The sequence below is a fragment of the Typopeltis vanoorti genome, chromosome 3, assembly GCF_054136105.1.
Source record: "Typopeltis vanoorti isolate ZY-2024b chromosome 3, IOZ_Tvanoo_1.0, whole genome shotgun sequence".
NCBI lineage: Eukaryota > Metazoa > Arthropoda > Arachnida > Uropygi > Thelyphonidae > Typopeltis > Typopeltis vanoorti.
Window position 1 is genome coordinate 79512820 of NC_143551.1, and position 15950 is coordinate 79528769.

At 36.4% G+C, this 15950-nt stretch overlaps 1 protein-coding gene across 1 annotated transcript in view; it reads left to right on the forward strand.

Moving 5' to 3' along the window:
• The window catches only part of LOC150108311 (plexin-B-like), a 331489-nt gene that overhangs the window by 54951 nt on the left and 260588 nt on the right, over positions 1-15950 (forward strand). Inside the window, exon 5 of the mRNA XM_090390442.1 lies at positions 10221-10365. Within this exon, the coding sequence (XP_090246568.1) occupies positions 10221-10365 (145 nt within the window). The remainder of the gene's footprint in view (positions 1-10220; positions 10366-15950) is intronic.

The following is a 15950-nucleotide window of genomic DNA, read 5'->3' on the forward strand; positions in this document are numbered from 1 at the left end:
TGTATTTGTCACATGTTCTGTCCATGAGATTTTCAGAGCTCTCCTATAGCACTACATTTCAAAGGCATCTGTCTTACTCTCTTCTTGAATACCCAGGTCTCACTTCCATATGTGAAAACTCGCCACTAATCTTCTTTATCTCAATACCCACAGAACTTCTGAGCAGAACTTTATTTTTCCAGAAGGCATCTTTAGCTATGGCTGTTCTTATTTTTATTTCTTTATCTTGCTTTCCATCTGCAGTAAAGTAAGTACCTAAATATTTGTATTCTGTTGTATGTTCAAATTTTCATATTATTTACGAATATTGACTCGGATCTATTTTCTTTTGAGATTTTCATAAATTTGGACTTTTTTTTGCATTTATATCGAATCCAAACTTTTTACTTCTTCAATTAATAACTGCAGTAATTTGATTAATTTTTTTTCTGTTTTCTGCTGTTAGAATGGTATCATCAGCATATCTAAGATTGTTGTATTTTATACCATTGAAATTGATTCCTATATTTTATTTTTCAATCTTTTTCATCACTGTCTCACTATAAATATTAAATAGATTTGGTGAAAGGATGCAGCCCTGTCTAACTCCTCTTTTGATTTTCGCTACAGAAGAAGTTTCAGAGTTAAACAGCTGCATTTTCTTTTTGGTGTAAATCATTTTTATAATCTTAAGTACATGATCTTCTATGTCTAATTTATCTAATATATTGAGCATTTTATTATGTTTTACCTGGTCAAAGACCTTCTGAAAGTTTATGAAGCATATGTAAATGTTCCTATTTCTTCCAAGTGATCTTTATATTAGTATTTTTAGTTCCAGGATAGCATTAACGGTTCCCATTCCGATTAAGCTCTTTCAGTTTCTTTGATAACAATGGTTAAAATAATTTTAGATGCATGGGATATTAGGCATGAAGTAATTTGGCTAAACATTTCCTCATCATCACCATCTGTATTCCCTGGTTTATAGCTATATACAAACTAGATATCTTGTCTTATAGATGTCTATCTCATACTATTTACTTTCAAAACTATTAGTGTTATTTCTGTCATTCTGCATCCTGAGAAGACAAAAATCATCTCTAGTCATGAATAGCACTTCACCTCCATGTTTACCTTCCCTATCCTGCCAAAATATTATTATTATTATTATTATTATTAAACAAGACCTCATGGAGTCAAAGACTCATCTAGGAGGTCCTTTTATCTCACGCACATCTCATCATACCGTGTCTTAAACACATTCAAACTCCTTGCAGACACCACACTCTCAGGCAAGGCATTCCAATCACTCACAACTCTGCACGAAAAAACCTGCCTCTCACTCCCCTACTCACACCCTCTTTATACAGTTTCCAGGGATGACCTCTGGTTCTCCCCTGATCTCCCACTGTTCTCTGTAGAACTTCTCCACCATTGATCCTATAACAACCCCTTACCAACTTGTAGGTCTCTATCATATTTCCCCTCTTCCTTCTCTCCACTAGACTCTGCAAATTACATCTTTTCAATCTTTCCTCATACTCGACATTCCAGAGGTCAGAAACTACCTTAGTCAGTCGCCTTTGAACCCTTTCCAACATCTCTTCATCCTTCTGAAAACCAGGTGACCAAATCTGGGCACAATAGTCCATGTGTGGCCTAATCAAAGCCTTATACAATGGAACAAGAATCTCCCTACTTCTACATGTCAGTGTCGTCTGCATCATTCCCAGAAGTCTTTGTGTTGTCTTCACAATTTTGGCGATGTGTCTCCCCTAAATTTTAGATCCTTATCCACTATCACCCCCAGATCTCTTATTTCCTCTACTTCCAACAATATATTCTCACCAAGCATAAATTCTGCATCCCATCTTTGTTTTCCAAATTTTAAAACCTTATATTTTGCAACATTGAACTCACATCCCCATTTGCTTTCCCAATCACTCAATTTATTCAAGTCTTCTTGCAAGGCCACAACATCTTCACTACTCTTTATGGTTCGTCCCAACTTTGCATCATCTGCAAACAACTGAATATCTCCATCCAAATTTTTGCCAATATCATTAATATACAAGTTAAATAGTAATGGCCCTAAAACAGACCCCTGAGGCACTCCACTAGTGACTTTCCTTTTCCTGGATATTGCACCCCCATACACAACTTGTTGATACCTATCAGATAGCCAGTCTCCAATCCAATGCACTAATCTAATATCCAACCCCATCTGCTCTAGTTTGACTGTCACCTTATCATGAGGTACTCTATCAAAAGCTTTTGCGAAATCCAAGTATATTACTGTGTATCCTTCTCCTCCTTTATGAAGTGGCACAATCTTGCCCTCCTTCCACTCTTTAGGAACTTGACCAAGTGCAAGACTCGTATTAAAAAAATATGTCAAGGCTGGTGTCAACTCTCTGGCACATTCCTTCAGAATACGCAGTGATATATTATCAAGTCCCACAGCCTTATTTACATCTAGTTTACTCAATTCCCCAAACACCTCTTGCTCACTTACAGTTAGTCTCTCCTCCCCATCATCAACTGCTCTTAATCTCTCCATGAAGTCACATTCACAAGATTGAAAGATCTTTATGAACTGCTCATTAAGTATCTCCACCACACATTCTGCAACAGCTGTCTTTATACCATTTCCTCCAATCAATGTCATCCTTCCATAATCATTCTTTCTTTTGCTGGCTACATATCGAAAGAACTCCCTAGGATTCTTTTTGCCTTCATTAGCTAAGTGCTGTTCATGCCTCTCTTTAGCTACTCTCACCAACCAAGTCACCCTCCTTGCCTGGTCTTTGTAGACCTCATGAAATTGGTTACTTCCACTTCTCTTATGCTGCCTCCACAATGCCCTTTTTCTCTGTATTGTATGCTTAATCTCTTTATTCATCCATCTCACACTTACCTTATTTAACCTTCTCACCCATGGTATACATTTAGACATTGCATCTACTAAATAGTTTTTGAAAATCCCCCAAGCTGCATTGATCTCTTTTCCAGCTAACTCCTCATTCCATGCTACACCTGCAAGCTGTCTCCTGAGCTCTTCATAATCACCCCCCTTGTAGTTCCACATATACCATTTTTTCACAGGGGTCCTTGCACTGCTGACAACCACCCAGGTAATCACCTCATGGTCACTTTCACCAATTGGTGGATGATTTGACACCTCATTGATAATTACATCCTCCGATGAGATGACCAAATCCAAGACCCTTAATCCTCGTGTGCCCTCTGTTACATACTGTCTGAGGTAGTTATCCCTCAAAAACTCAAGAAACTCATTTTCTTTGCTTCCAGTTGCTATCTCTTCATTCCAGTCTATATTGCCATAATTAAAATCACCCATAATGATCACCCTTTTCTTATTTGCTTGGCTTATTTGACTATACATTTCACTATCCCCACCATCCACATTACCAGGTCTATAACAACATCCCACCAAGTATTTGATTCTGTTCACCTCTATCTCACACCATACTGCCTCAAAACCACTGGCCCTATTTCCCTCTTGCATCTCTACCTTGTATGGACATAACTCTTTCTCTATCATCAATAGCACTCCCCCTCCCTTTTTACCCCTTCTATCCTCACGAAACACATCATACCTTTCCATCTCTATTCCTGTCAGGATGTCATCCTCATCTAACCATGTCTCACTTATTCCGACAATCTCTGGGTGCACAGACGCAATTAGTGCAACCATTTCATCCGCCTTGTTTCTTATACTTCTAGCATTGGTATACAAACACAACAACTCATTTCTGGATCTACAGCTAGTTCCACTGATACCACTCACTCGATGTGATCTCTCCATGCTAGAATGGGGGCAATTTCCCTTTCTGCTTCTTCATTTTAGAACCCTTTTCAATTCCATCTGTTTCTTCTTGATCCCTGGTCATCCCATTACTTTCCTGCCTACACATGCTCTCACCTCCTCTTGGAGCATCCACCTTTCTCACGCTGTGTACCCCTGTCCACCCTAAGCCTCCCCGTTTCCCTGCTCCTCTTGCACACCCATTCTCTCATTTTCTATATTCATACCACTCACTTCCCCATTCATTTCCACTTCTTCAATCTCTCCTGTCTTACTCTCCTGCTCTTCCACATCACTCCCCTCTCTATCTGATTCATTCTCTCTATTCACTTCTCTACTTTCCAGCAGCAGTCTCTCCAAGTGACTCACACCATAACCACTCAAAAATGCAGTCCATCACTCCCATACAGCTCACTTTGTCCCTCAAACTCATTCCACACATTAACAAACTGTACTCCCATCTCCTCACACATTTCAGCCAGAATATCATTCATAATCCTTGATCTCTGCCTCATTTCACCACAATCATACCTAGGCAACACACTGACTACCCTTCCTGTCACACTATTCTCTTTTATCTTTCCAAGCAGTCTCCTGACATTCATTTTGACATGCTCTTTGTTCTCTCTCAAATCATTTGTACCAATTAATACAATTAACTCTTTTGCTCGCTCCCGCCTCATATTCAATGCCTCAATCACTCTACTCATTTTACCGCCTGGAAAACATACCATGTGCATTTTATCCTCTAGCACACCTTTAATAATGGAGTCGCCATACAACGCCACTCACTCATCTTTCATTAACTCTTTCATGCCATCATGATTTATTTTAATAGTTTTGACCTGAATTCTCTTAATTTCATTCCGCATCCATTTCATTTCTTGCTTCATCCAATCCGATTCACCTTTCCAAACCTCGTGACACATTCTCTCTATCATTAAATCTTTCTATAACTCTCGACCCCCTCTTTTCACTTTTCCTCTCATTCATCCTTCTTTGTTTCCGTACTTTAGGGTCCAACATACGTCCAACTTTCACTATCATTCTTCTCACTTTCACTCTCATTTATCTTTCTTTGTTTCCGTACTTTCGGACTAACATGCATCCAACTTTCGCTATCATTCTTCTCACTTTTACTGTCATTCATCTTTCTTTGGTTCAGTACTTTCGTTCCAACATGCGTCAAACTTTCGCCATCATTCATTCTTTTTTCGCTATCATTTATTCTTTCGATTTTTTTTACTTGCGATTTCTGCATCACGCCATTTCTACTTTCATCCGTTCTCTCAATTTCGTTTCTTTCAGCCTCACTTTCATCCTTTTAACATCCGTTACGGTTGCCAAATCGCTCTTTTTCTTTTTTCCTGATTTTTTAACATTTTTTCTCCTGTCTTTCTCACCATCCTTCTCTTTCAAACGTGCACTCACGACACAATCGGTACCAGCACTTTCTGTCATCAATTTCATATTCGCATTCATCAGTTCCTCGTTCAGGTCACACTTCGCACACACCCTTCTTCCATCCGCACTAAACATCCACAAATCATTTATGTAATTGAAGGAATACATATAACAGACCTCACACTTAACGAAACGACTGAAATCTAAATTAAAATCATGGAATGACAATGCCGCCGCCATTTTTTTTTTTTTCTCTGCAGGTTACTAGGTCTAATAATAACAATTTCGTAATTTAGTTTAGGCAAGAAAAAACCCCACACTAATAATATCGGTAGCGTACAACATTTACAGCCACTCTTACTTAAACAATTACGCATATATACTTAATTATTCCTAGTAAAACTTATCTGAATCAGGAGCTCTTCAAATCGCGTCTGCAGCGCTTGGCCCACTAGCTCCCCTTCAATTTCTATCCCTGTTAGAACATCTTCCTAGTTAATAAGTTTCATTGATACCAATCAATGAATGTCACAAACTCATTCCCTTTATTCCTAATGCTCCCAGCATTTGTATACAGAAAAACCAGTGCATTTCCAGTATTCATACAGCCATTATTACTTCCTTCATACTCCAACTGGACAAATAAAACTCTCTGTCACTCCATATGAAAAAATCAAAAAAGGAATACTGCATATTTTATTTAAAGAAATTTTATTTAAAGAAAAGACTACTACATTACAATCAAGACTGGGATATTATATATTTTAGTATTCAAAAATATATCAATAGTGCTAATCTTTGTAGTATCTGAATTTAAATAGAATAAGAGATGAAAAATGAGCAATACTAGTTTAGACAGTATACTGTTAATGAAGTTTTTCATGAAGCTCCTTTAATTTCAAATCATTGCGACACATCATGCTTATTTTGTTTAGGAGCACCCTCAGGTTTTGAATGTGAGGGTCCTAAAGGCTTCAAATTATAGGCCAATCTGTTTGTCTGGAGTTGTGGTCAAAGTGTTGGAGAGGCTAGTGAGGACATGGATTCAGAACTGGGTGGAGAGCAGTAGAATTCTCTTTAATGGATAGCATGAGTTTGCTAAAGGAAGATTGTGTTTTAGCAATCTTTAAAAGTTAGCATTTTGAAAAACATAACTTGAAAGTATATTTAGAGTGGAACTGCAATACTTCATGCTTCTATTTTCATTAATCTGATAATTTAACTGAGGCAGTACTATTATGAATGAAAGAAAGAAATTAAATTAAATTAAAGAAATTAAAGAAAGAAACTGAATAACCATAAAACCATAAAACCACAAAAGAACATGTCAGAATTAAAATAATTAAAAACACTTTATTTATTTTTTCTGGATAAATTATGCAGAGAAATAATTAAAATCCTAGAAAGAATAAAAAAATAAAAATTGTCTAATAATTATAGTGTATGAACCCTTTCAATATGGCATTGTCTTCAGAAACATGAAGAATGTCTACTGAGGGAAGGAAATGAGAGATGAAAAGTGAAAAAGGTGGGAAAGTTCACTTAAATGGCAGCATTGAATTGCTAGTCTGATTTTATTTATGTTTTTAAAGTGAAGAAAAAATGGAAGAACAATCCAAGTTTTAAGATGATGCAGGCTTGATGCAGTTAAAGAGTACTGTGGAAGACTAATAGGATCAAATTGGAGATAAATAAGAAATAATAAACTGATTTGGAATTAATCCATTGACAGGAAATTAGTATAGCAACCTTGCATAGAACTGTTATAATATCCTGGAATATTCCTTGGTGGTGCATTTCAGGAAATCATGATAACATGTATAGCCAACACAGAAGAAGGTATATATTCTTCTTACTTTTATTGTATTTTCTTAGAATCAGCAACTATTTGATATATATAAATATATATAAATATATATATATATATATACACACTGAATAGCCTTCAAATGCTATTCTTCTTACTATTTTGTAGCAAAAAAATTTATTGGGAAGTTTGATATTTAATATTGATATATAACTTATAATTTCATATGAGAGAAGTCTATTATAATGCAATGAACATGATGTTAATATTGAATTAAGTGTAAATAATTAATTGTGAATAATTGGTTCCTCCTCATCTTAGTTGGAAGAATGATGAGACACAGTTATCCTTTGATTGGATAACAACCTGGATTTGATTTCCTTTGTAATGTGAGAAATCTCTATGGACTTTATCACTTGAAGATGAGTTAGCTAGTCTCATATGGGGGTAGCAATTTTTTTTTCCTCTCAGAAACTTAAATTTTTTCATACTATTAAACAGGCACACCAGCCAGAGAACACATGCATTTAACAGACAGAAATACAGCCTAATGTGTAATATTATTATCATTATCAACACACCTCCATCGAGTTAAGAGACTCATCGTGAGAAGTCCCACTCTCACATGCACAGCTCATTGTACCCCAACTTAAATGCACTATCCCTGCACTCACCACACTCTCAGGTAATGCATTCCTTTCACCCACCACTCTCCATCCAAAAAATCTACTTATCACCTCCTTCCCCTTGCTCACACCCACCTTATACAGCTTCCAGGGATTGCCTCATACTCACATTCCAGAGACCAGAAACCAACTTAGTCAATCGCCTCTGGATCTTCTCCAACATCTCAATATCCTTTTGAAAACCTGGTAACCAAATCTGTGCACAGTAATCCATATCAAAACCTTGTACAATGGAATCAAAATATCCTTACTTCTACATATCAGTGTTCTCCACATCATTCCCATAATCTTCTGTGTTGTCCTCACAATTCTAGCAAAATGTCCGTGAAATTTCAAGTCCCTATCCACCATAATCCCCAAATCATTCATCTCCACCTCATCTAAAATATCCCCACCAATCCTATACTCTGCACCCAATCTTTACTTCCCAGATTTTAAAACCTTACACTTTGCAAGATTAAACTGACATATACTTGCCTATTCATGCAGTCTGTTTAGGTCCTCTTGCAAAGCTACGACATCTGCTATACTTTTCATAACTCTTCCCAACTTTGCATCATCTGCAAAATACTGTATATCACCATTTAAGCCCTTTCCAATGTCATTTACATACAAATTAAACAACAATGACTCCAAAACAGACCCGTGGGGCACACTAATAATGGCTTTCCTCTTCTGGGATGTTACCCCCCCCCCCCCTCATACACAACCTGCTGATACCTATCAGACAGCTAATCTCTAATCAAATGCACTAATCTAATATCCAACCTTCATCTGTTCCAATTTAAATGCTAGTTTGTCATGTGGCAATCTATCAAAAGCCTTTGCAAAATCTAAATATGCTACTGTATATGCATCCCCCCCCCTTATACAGTGTATTCATCACCTTATTATAATAAGTAGGTAATTGCTAAAACACAATCTTCCTTTTGCAAACCCATGCTATCCATTAAAGAGAATTCTACTGCTCTCCACCCAGTTCTGAATCCATGGCCTCACTAGCTTCTCCAACACTTTGACCACAACTCCAGACAAACAAATTGGCCTATAATTTGAAGCCTTAGTCTTATCACCTCCTCTATGAAGCAGAACAATTTTGCCATTTTTCCATTTCTTTGGGACATGGACTAATCTATGACTCATGTTAAAAATGTTCATTAAAGCTGTTGTTAACTCTCTGGAACATTCCCTCAAGACATACTGTGATATACCATCAAGTCTCATGGTCTTGTTAACATCAAGTTTACTCAATTCCTCATATACCTCCTCAGTGGTTCCTCCCCCATTCTCACTGATCTGCATTATGTTATAATCACAAGGATGGAATACTTTAATGAACTGCTCATTAAACACCTCTACTATATCCTCCTCAGTGTTTATCATTCTTCCATTATCACTGACCAACATCATCCTTCCATAACCATTCTTCATTCTACTAGCCACATAATTGAAAAAACTCCCTAGGATTTCTTTTTACATCATTTGCTAACTGCTGCTCAGACCACTTTTGCCCTTATTAAGTGAGTTACCTGCCTTGCTTGCTCTACTCCTCATGTAACTGATTATCTCCACTCATCTTGTGCTACCACAATGCCTTTTTTTTCCAGATTGCACACTTCATCTCTTCAGTCATCCATTTTACACCTACCTTATTTAATCTCCTGACCTTTAGAATACAGTCATTGCCTCTGCCAGATAATTCCTGAGTAGAGATCAAGCAGCACCGATTTCCTTTCCATGCGATTCCTTATTCCATGATATTGCTGCAAGCTGCCTCCTGAGTTTGCCATTATCACCTGCCTTATAGTTCCACATATAACTCTTTCTCACAAAAGTCCTGATATGGCTGGCCACCACCCAAGTGATCACCAACTGGAGGAACATCATGTGACACTTCATTTATAACAATATCTTCTGATGAGATAATCCAATCCAAGATTCTTGATCCACCTGTGGCATCTGTTATGTACTATTTAAGGTAGTTATCCCTTAAAAACTCAAGAAATTTATTCTCTTTGGTTTCCTGATGCCATCTCTTCATTCTAGTCTATATTTCCATAATTGAAATCACCCTTTTCTTATTAGCCAGACAAATTTGTCTAAACATTTCTTCTCACTGCCTTCCACATTACCATGTCTATAGCAACATCCTACTAAACATTTCATCTTGTCCACTTCCACACAATACTGCTTCAAAACCACTGAGAGTATTTGCTCCTTGCATCTCCATCCCAGATGGACACAACTCTGCCATCTAGGATGGAGATGCAGGATTAATAACACTCCTCTTCCTCCCTTTTTTTGCTTTGCCCTATCTTCATAGTAGATGGTGTAGTGCAGATGGTGGGCTGTGTGGTGTACAGTGAATCCTGTGACTTAATGGAAGCATCAAGTAATACTAATTAGAGTTTTAATGACAGTTATTTTAAATATCATTTTATATTTAAACAGATTTATTTTTTTATTTAAATGAAGTTATTTAATTTCAGTAACATTTATTATTTTCTTTCAGATGTACAGTTAAAGCTGCATGTCAAAATGCAACATGGTCCTTTAATGATCGTAGCTCTCCTCGTTGGTTGTCTTTAGAAACAAAACAGTGTATTGATTTTCAGGCTGTGAGACCTGATCAATTACCTTATAACAATACAGCCATGGTATGTCCACTGCTGCAAGATTTAAAAGATTTTAAATAGAAATATGTCTATTTTCACTATAGCAAACACCATTATGATGAACTTGCTCATTAAAATAAACAGCAGAAATGTCTGCACCAGAGCTTCATAGTATGTCTTACAAGTTTCCTGTTTTGTGAGAGTTGATTGCTTTATTTTTCATCAGTTTATCATGAATTTAATTTTATATAAGTTGAATCAGCCCTTATAAGAAAAATAAAAAAGAATCCTGTTTCAAAATTTTGTTAATTAACTTTCATTGTGAACTGGAATGACATTTTGCCAGCCTTATTGGCCAAGTGGCATTCTCCAACTACCAGGCTGTGGGTTTAAATTCCACAGCCTGGTAGTTGGAAAATGATGAACCTGTAGTTGAGAAATCCCAGAGTTATTTGTTTTTGTGCCTACCTTGGGCGTGGATGTTTGCACAGGCCTGCTTTAGACCATTGTATATAGCTTTTTAAGTTTATAAGGATTATCTTAAAAAATTGTCTTTTAGAAAGACTTTCAAATATTTGGCAAAGTTAACTGAAGACTAATGGGTTTATGCTTAGCTTGGAGGACAGGGGAATAGCATGAGAAAGGTCAGTGCTCAGAGAAGTAAAAGTGTGAGCAGACAAGACAGGAATGGGATGTAAGGGGCACAGTTGGGTTTGAAGAAGGTACTAGGATGGGTGATAAGAGAGAAGAATGGCTCAAGAAAGTCATGTTGAACCAACATCTAATAAGTGGTACCAGTGAAAATTGTTTTAGATTCAGAAATGAACTGTTATGTCTGTATACGAATGCTAGAAGTATCAGAAACAAGGCAAATGAAATAATTGCATTCACCAAGAATTGTTTTAATAAGTTAGACATGGCTGGATGAAGATGACATCCTGACAGGAATAGAGATGGAAGAGTATGATGTTTTACATGAAGATAGAAAGGGTAAAAAGGGAGTTGGAATGCTATTGATGATAGAAAAACAGTTATGTCAATATAAGGTAGAGATGCAAGGGGAAAATAGTGCTAGTGGTTTGAGACAGTATGCTGTGAGATAGAAGTGAATAGAATGAAATACCTAGCCTGATATTGCTATAAGCCTGGCATTGTGGAGGGTAGTGACCATGAAATGTATAAGCAAATAGGAAAAGTGTGATCATTATGGGTGTTTTAATTATGACCATATAACTTGGGATGACAAGATATCAACCAGAAGTAAAGAAAATGAAGTTTTTGAGGGACAACTACCTCAGACAGGCACACAAGGATGGAAAGTCCTGTGTTTGATCATCTTATCAGAGGATGTCATTATAAATGAGGTGTCAAATCTCCCTCCAGTTGGTGAGAGTGACCATGAAGTAATTATCTGGGTGGTTGTCAGCCATGTGAGGACTTCTGAAGTAAGGAAGAAATGGTATAATGTGGAACTACCAGGCTAGTGATTTTGAGAAGCTCAGAAAATAGAGTGTAGGTGTAACATGGAAGGAAGAGTTGGATGGAAAGGAGATCAATACTGCTTTGGTGCTATTCCATTACTATCTAGTAGAAGCAATGTATAAATATATTACAAGGATCAGGAGGTTAAATAAGGTGGTATCCGGAGAGTTCGTTGAAAAATAGTTAATCAAAAGTCAATTAATCGAATGAACAATTCATCAAACAACAATTCACCGAAAATTTGAACATTTTCTAAAATGTTATGATAAAGTGATCCATTTAGAACAAAATCTGAACCGTGCAGAGTGAGATAGCAATGCTACTTTAATAGGGAATAATTATAGAACAATATGGTTTCTTATTGTCTTTCTTGTCCGATAACTGTTTCATGTCTGTTCATGGGACTGATTTGCCTGTTTCCAGGAGGAAATTACTAGTAGTAATATGCGACTTCAATACAGCAATTATTATGGGATGAATTTTACTCAGATTTGCTATTTGAAACTTTTACAAGAAAATGATGAACCATTCCAGTTTACAGTTCAGCTATATTCGGGGCAACAAAGAAATAACATGTCCAAATTATGTATTACAATAGCTCTCTGACTTAGAGGAATTAGTAGAAGTTGTCAGTAGAAGAAGCTGTCTGCACGTTTCAGTTTTTGTTCTAAATGGATCGCTTTTATCATAAAATTTTCAAAAAAAGTTTAGAAGTGATATTAGCAATTCCGCTTTGGCTGGATAAATTTATTGAAGTTTTAGTTAAAATTTTTGATGAATTGCATTTTTGATTAACTGTTTTTTGATGAATTTTCATGGAACCAAATAAGGTAGGTATGAAATGAATAAGTAGCATGATGTGTAGTAATAATAGTAATAATCAGTTATATTAGGAGTACAGGGAACATGCAAGGAGGTTGACTAGGTTGTAGGGAGCAGCAATTGGCTAATGAAGCAAAAAATAAAAAAAACCTAGGCATTCTATCATAATTATTCTTTTTTTGGGGGGGGGGGCAAAAAAATTATGGTAGAATGACATTGACTAGAGAAAATGGTATAACTGCTGCAGAGGATATATAAGGGATTTCTGAAAAATAAGGTAACACATTGTTTTTTTTCTTAATAACGATGAAAGGGAATGAAGTAAAACATGGTCTATGGATAGACCCGCTACTAACATTCAGAAAGACACCATTGCAGTGTGACACTACTGTGGTCTCACAGCCAATGTTTTTTCACATTGTATCATTGTAAAAAACTGATAACTTCACAGGTGTCTGTGAAGTTATCAGTTTTTTTGTAAGCAAAAGAAAAGTGGCTTCACCAAGTGACATTCACCACAAACTGGTTGCTGTGTATGGTGAAAATGTGATGTCAAAGAAGCAGGTGTGTTTTAGGTGCAATGAATTTAAAGTGGGCTATGGTGACATTGAAGATCGACATCGGGCAGGCAGGCCTTTATTCAGAAAGACAAAAGACAACATTTCATGCATTAAGGACATCATTTTTGATGACTGGTTAATGAAACTGCTTAAAATTGCACAAGTGGTAAACTTGAGCAACTCCAATGTTTACAAAATTGTTCACAATGTCCTTGGCTTTCAAAAGGTATTCTCCCATTGGGTATCCCAATAATTGTCAGAGGAGCACAAGGCAACCTGCATGGGGATGTGTCTGGAGAATTTGCTGTGATACAGTGATAAAGTTGAGGATTTTCTTGCTTGCCTAGTCATAGGAGACAAAATGTGGGTTCATCACTTTACCCCAGTGAGCAAACAGACTCCATGATCTGGAAACATCCACAATCTCCTATGCGCAAAAAATTCAAAACTTTGTCTAGTGTTTGAAAATACATGGCCACAGTGTTTTATTGATGGACTTCTTGCCAAAGGGAGGAACAATCATTGCAGAGCTTTACTGTACAACATAGACAAACTGAAAGCCAGCATTCAATGTAAATGACTACAACTCCTGACACATGTGTTGTGATTTTGGTGCACAACAAAGATACTCCCTGCACTGAGCACACCACTTGTGAGAGGTTGCACTGTAACCATTGGGAAACTCTGCCACATCCCCCCCCCTACAGCCATGACTGAGCACCTTTAGACTTCCATTTGGTCGACCCTCTCAAGAAATACCTTTCTTGAAGACATTTCACTATGGATGAGGAAGTTCATGAGGCAGTATGATGTTGGTTACTGGGTGTAGGCATGCACTTCTTCAGTACTGGTATTGATAATTGATCTATAGTTGGGACAAGTGTATCAATAAATTTGGAGACATTGTGGAGATGTAGTGCATGTCTACTTATTTCAACTTCCTGTTATTAAACATCCTTAAGAAAAAAAATGTGTTACCTCACTTTTCAGAAACCCCTTCTTAGTTGAAATATTTAATGAGCAATTCACAAATTCTTTCACCCTTGTGAATGTGACATCATGGAGACTTTGAGAGCAGTGGATGAAGAGAAAGAAAGACTGACTCTACACGAGTAAGATATGTATGGAATTAAGTAAGCTAGATGTTAATAAAGCTATGGGAATTAATGATATATTTCCATATATTTTGAAGGAATGTGCCAGGTATAGTTGACATCAGCCTTGGCATATTAGTTTAATCTAGGGATCCCGTTTTTTGAAAATAAAAAACTGGGACACAATAAATTTTGTAGAATTAAGGGTTAAGAGAAATAAATTTTATTCGTTAACATTATGTATTTTAAAATAAAAAAATTAAATATTTATTTGAATTTGAATTTGATTTATTAATGTGGCTACCTAACTTTTGATACCCAAAAAATGATGTCAATGATTGACTTGAACTTTTTGCAGACACAGCAGACTTGTGCTTTTTTGTATTGACATGGTCAATTATATCTGCCTTACCTCTGTGGCCAATGTTAAATTCTGCATGGCACATGCTACATTTCACTCTTGAGCTATCATCACAATCACTGCTTTTTGTTATGAAAATGAAAGGAAAAAGATCCTTCAATTTTTCATTGAAATAACACTTTCTTTTGGGCATTTTGTAACAAACGGTATAACTTTATTAATTTAAAAAATACAACATTCGCAATTAATACGAGAATGCAAGAATATGAAACAAACAGTTCAAAACTAGGTTATATCACATACCCTGTAGTGATATAAAAACAATTTAGCGCCTGACGCGTGAAGCTTAGTTTGCATAGCGTACGATATCCGACGGTCCGAAATGTTTCTCATTAGTTGAAAGAAAATGAATTATCATGCCGCATTAATATTCAAAAACATGTCGACCAATGAGAAACATTTCGGACTGTCAGATATCGTATGCTATGTGAACTATGCTTGACACATAAGATTGCTAATAATTTACGGCCGACCAGATGAATGAAATAGATGCCGTGGTTGTGATTAGTTAAACATACAGTTGGGCGACTGTCTCCCTCAATCTGACATTCTTTTCTCTGGCTGAATGAAATGTATGGAACTAAATCGTTTTCCCAAAATTCTAACATTCTGGTAATTCACCGAACTATAAAATAAATATGTCTCTGCTTTTTGTTTTGTAAACATACATTTTTAAAAGCATATTATGACTTGTACTTATTCTTATTAGAAATGTTAATATTTTTATATTCTAAAAAATCTGGGACATTTAGCATCCTGAACTAAACATATCGGGATGCTGGGACAGAAGTAATAAAACCAGGACTGTTCTGGGCAAACCGGGACGTATGGGATCCCTAGTTTAATATGAGTCTTACATTAGGATAAGTTCCAAAGGAGTGGAAGGAAGACAATATTGTATTGCTTCATAAGGGAAGTGACACAACTCAAACATCAAATTATAGGACACTCTGTGTGTCAGATGTTGTGGTTAAGGTTAAAATGTTGAAGAGGTTAGTAAGAACCAAAATACAGAATTGGGTTGGGAACAGTGGTATTATTTTTGATAGATAGCATGGATTTGCTAAAGGAAGACCATGTTTTAGTAATCTACTTACTTATTACAATAAGGTGACAGCCTGCATTGGACAAGGAAGATGGATACCCAGTAGTGTACTTATTTTGCAAAGGCTTTTGATAGATTACTAAATGCGAAGTTGATAGTCAAACCAGAGCAGATGGGCATAGATATTAGATTAGTGCATTGGA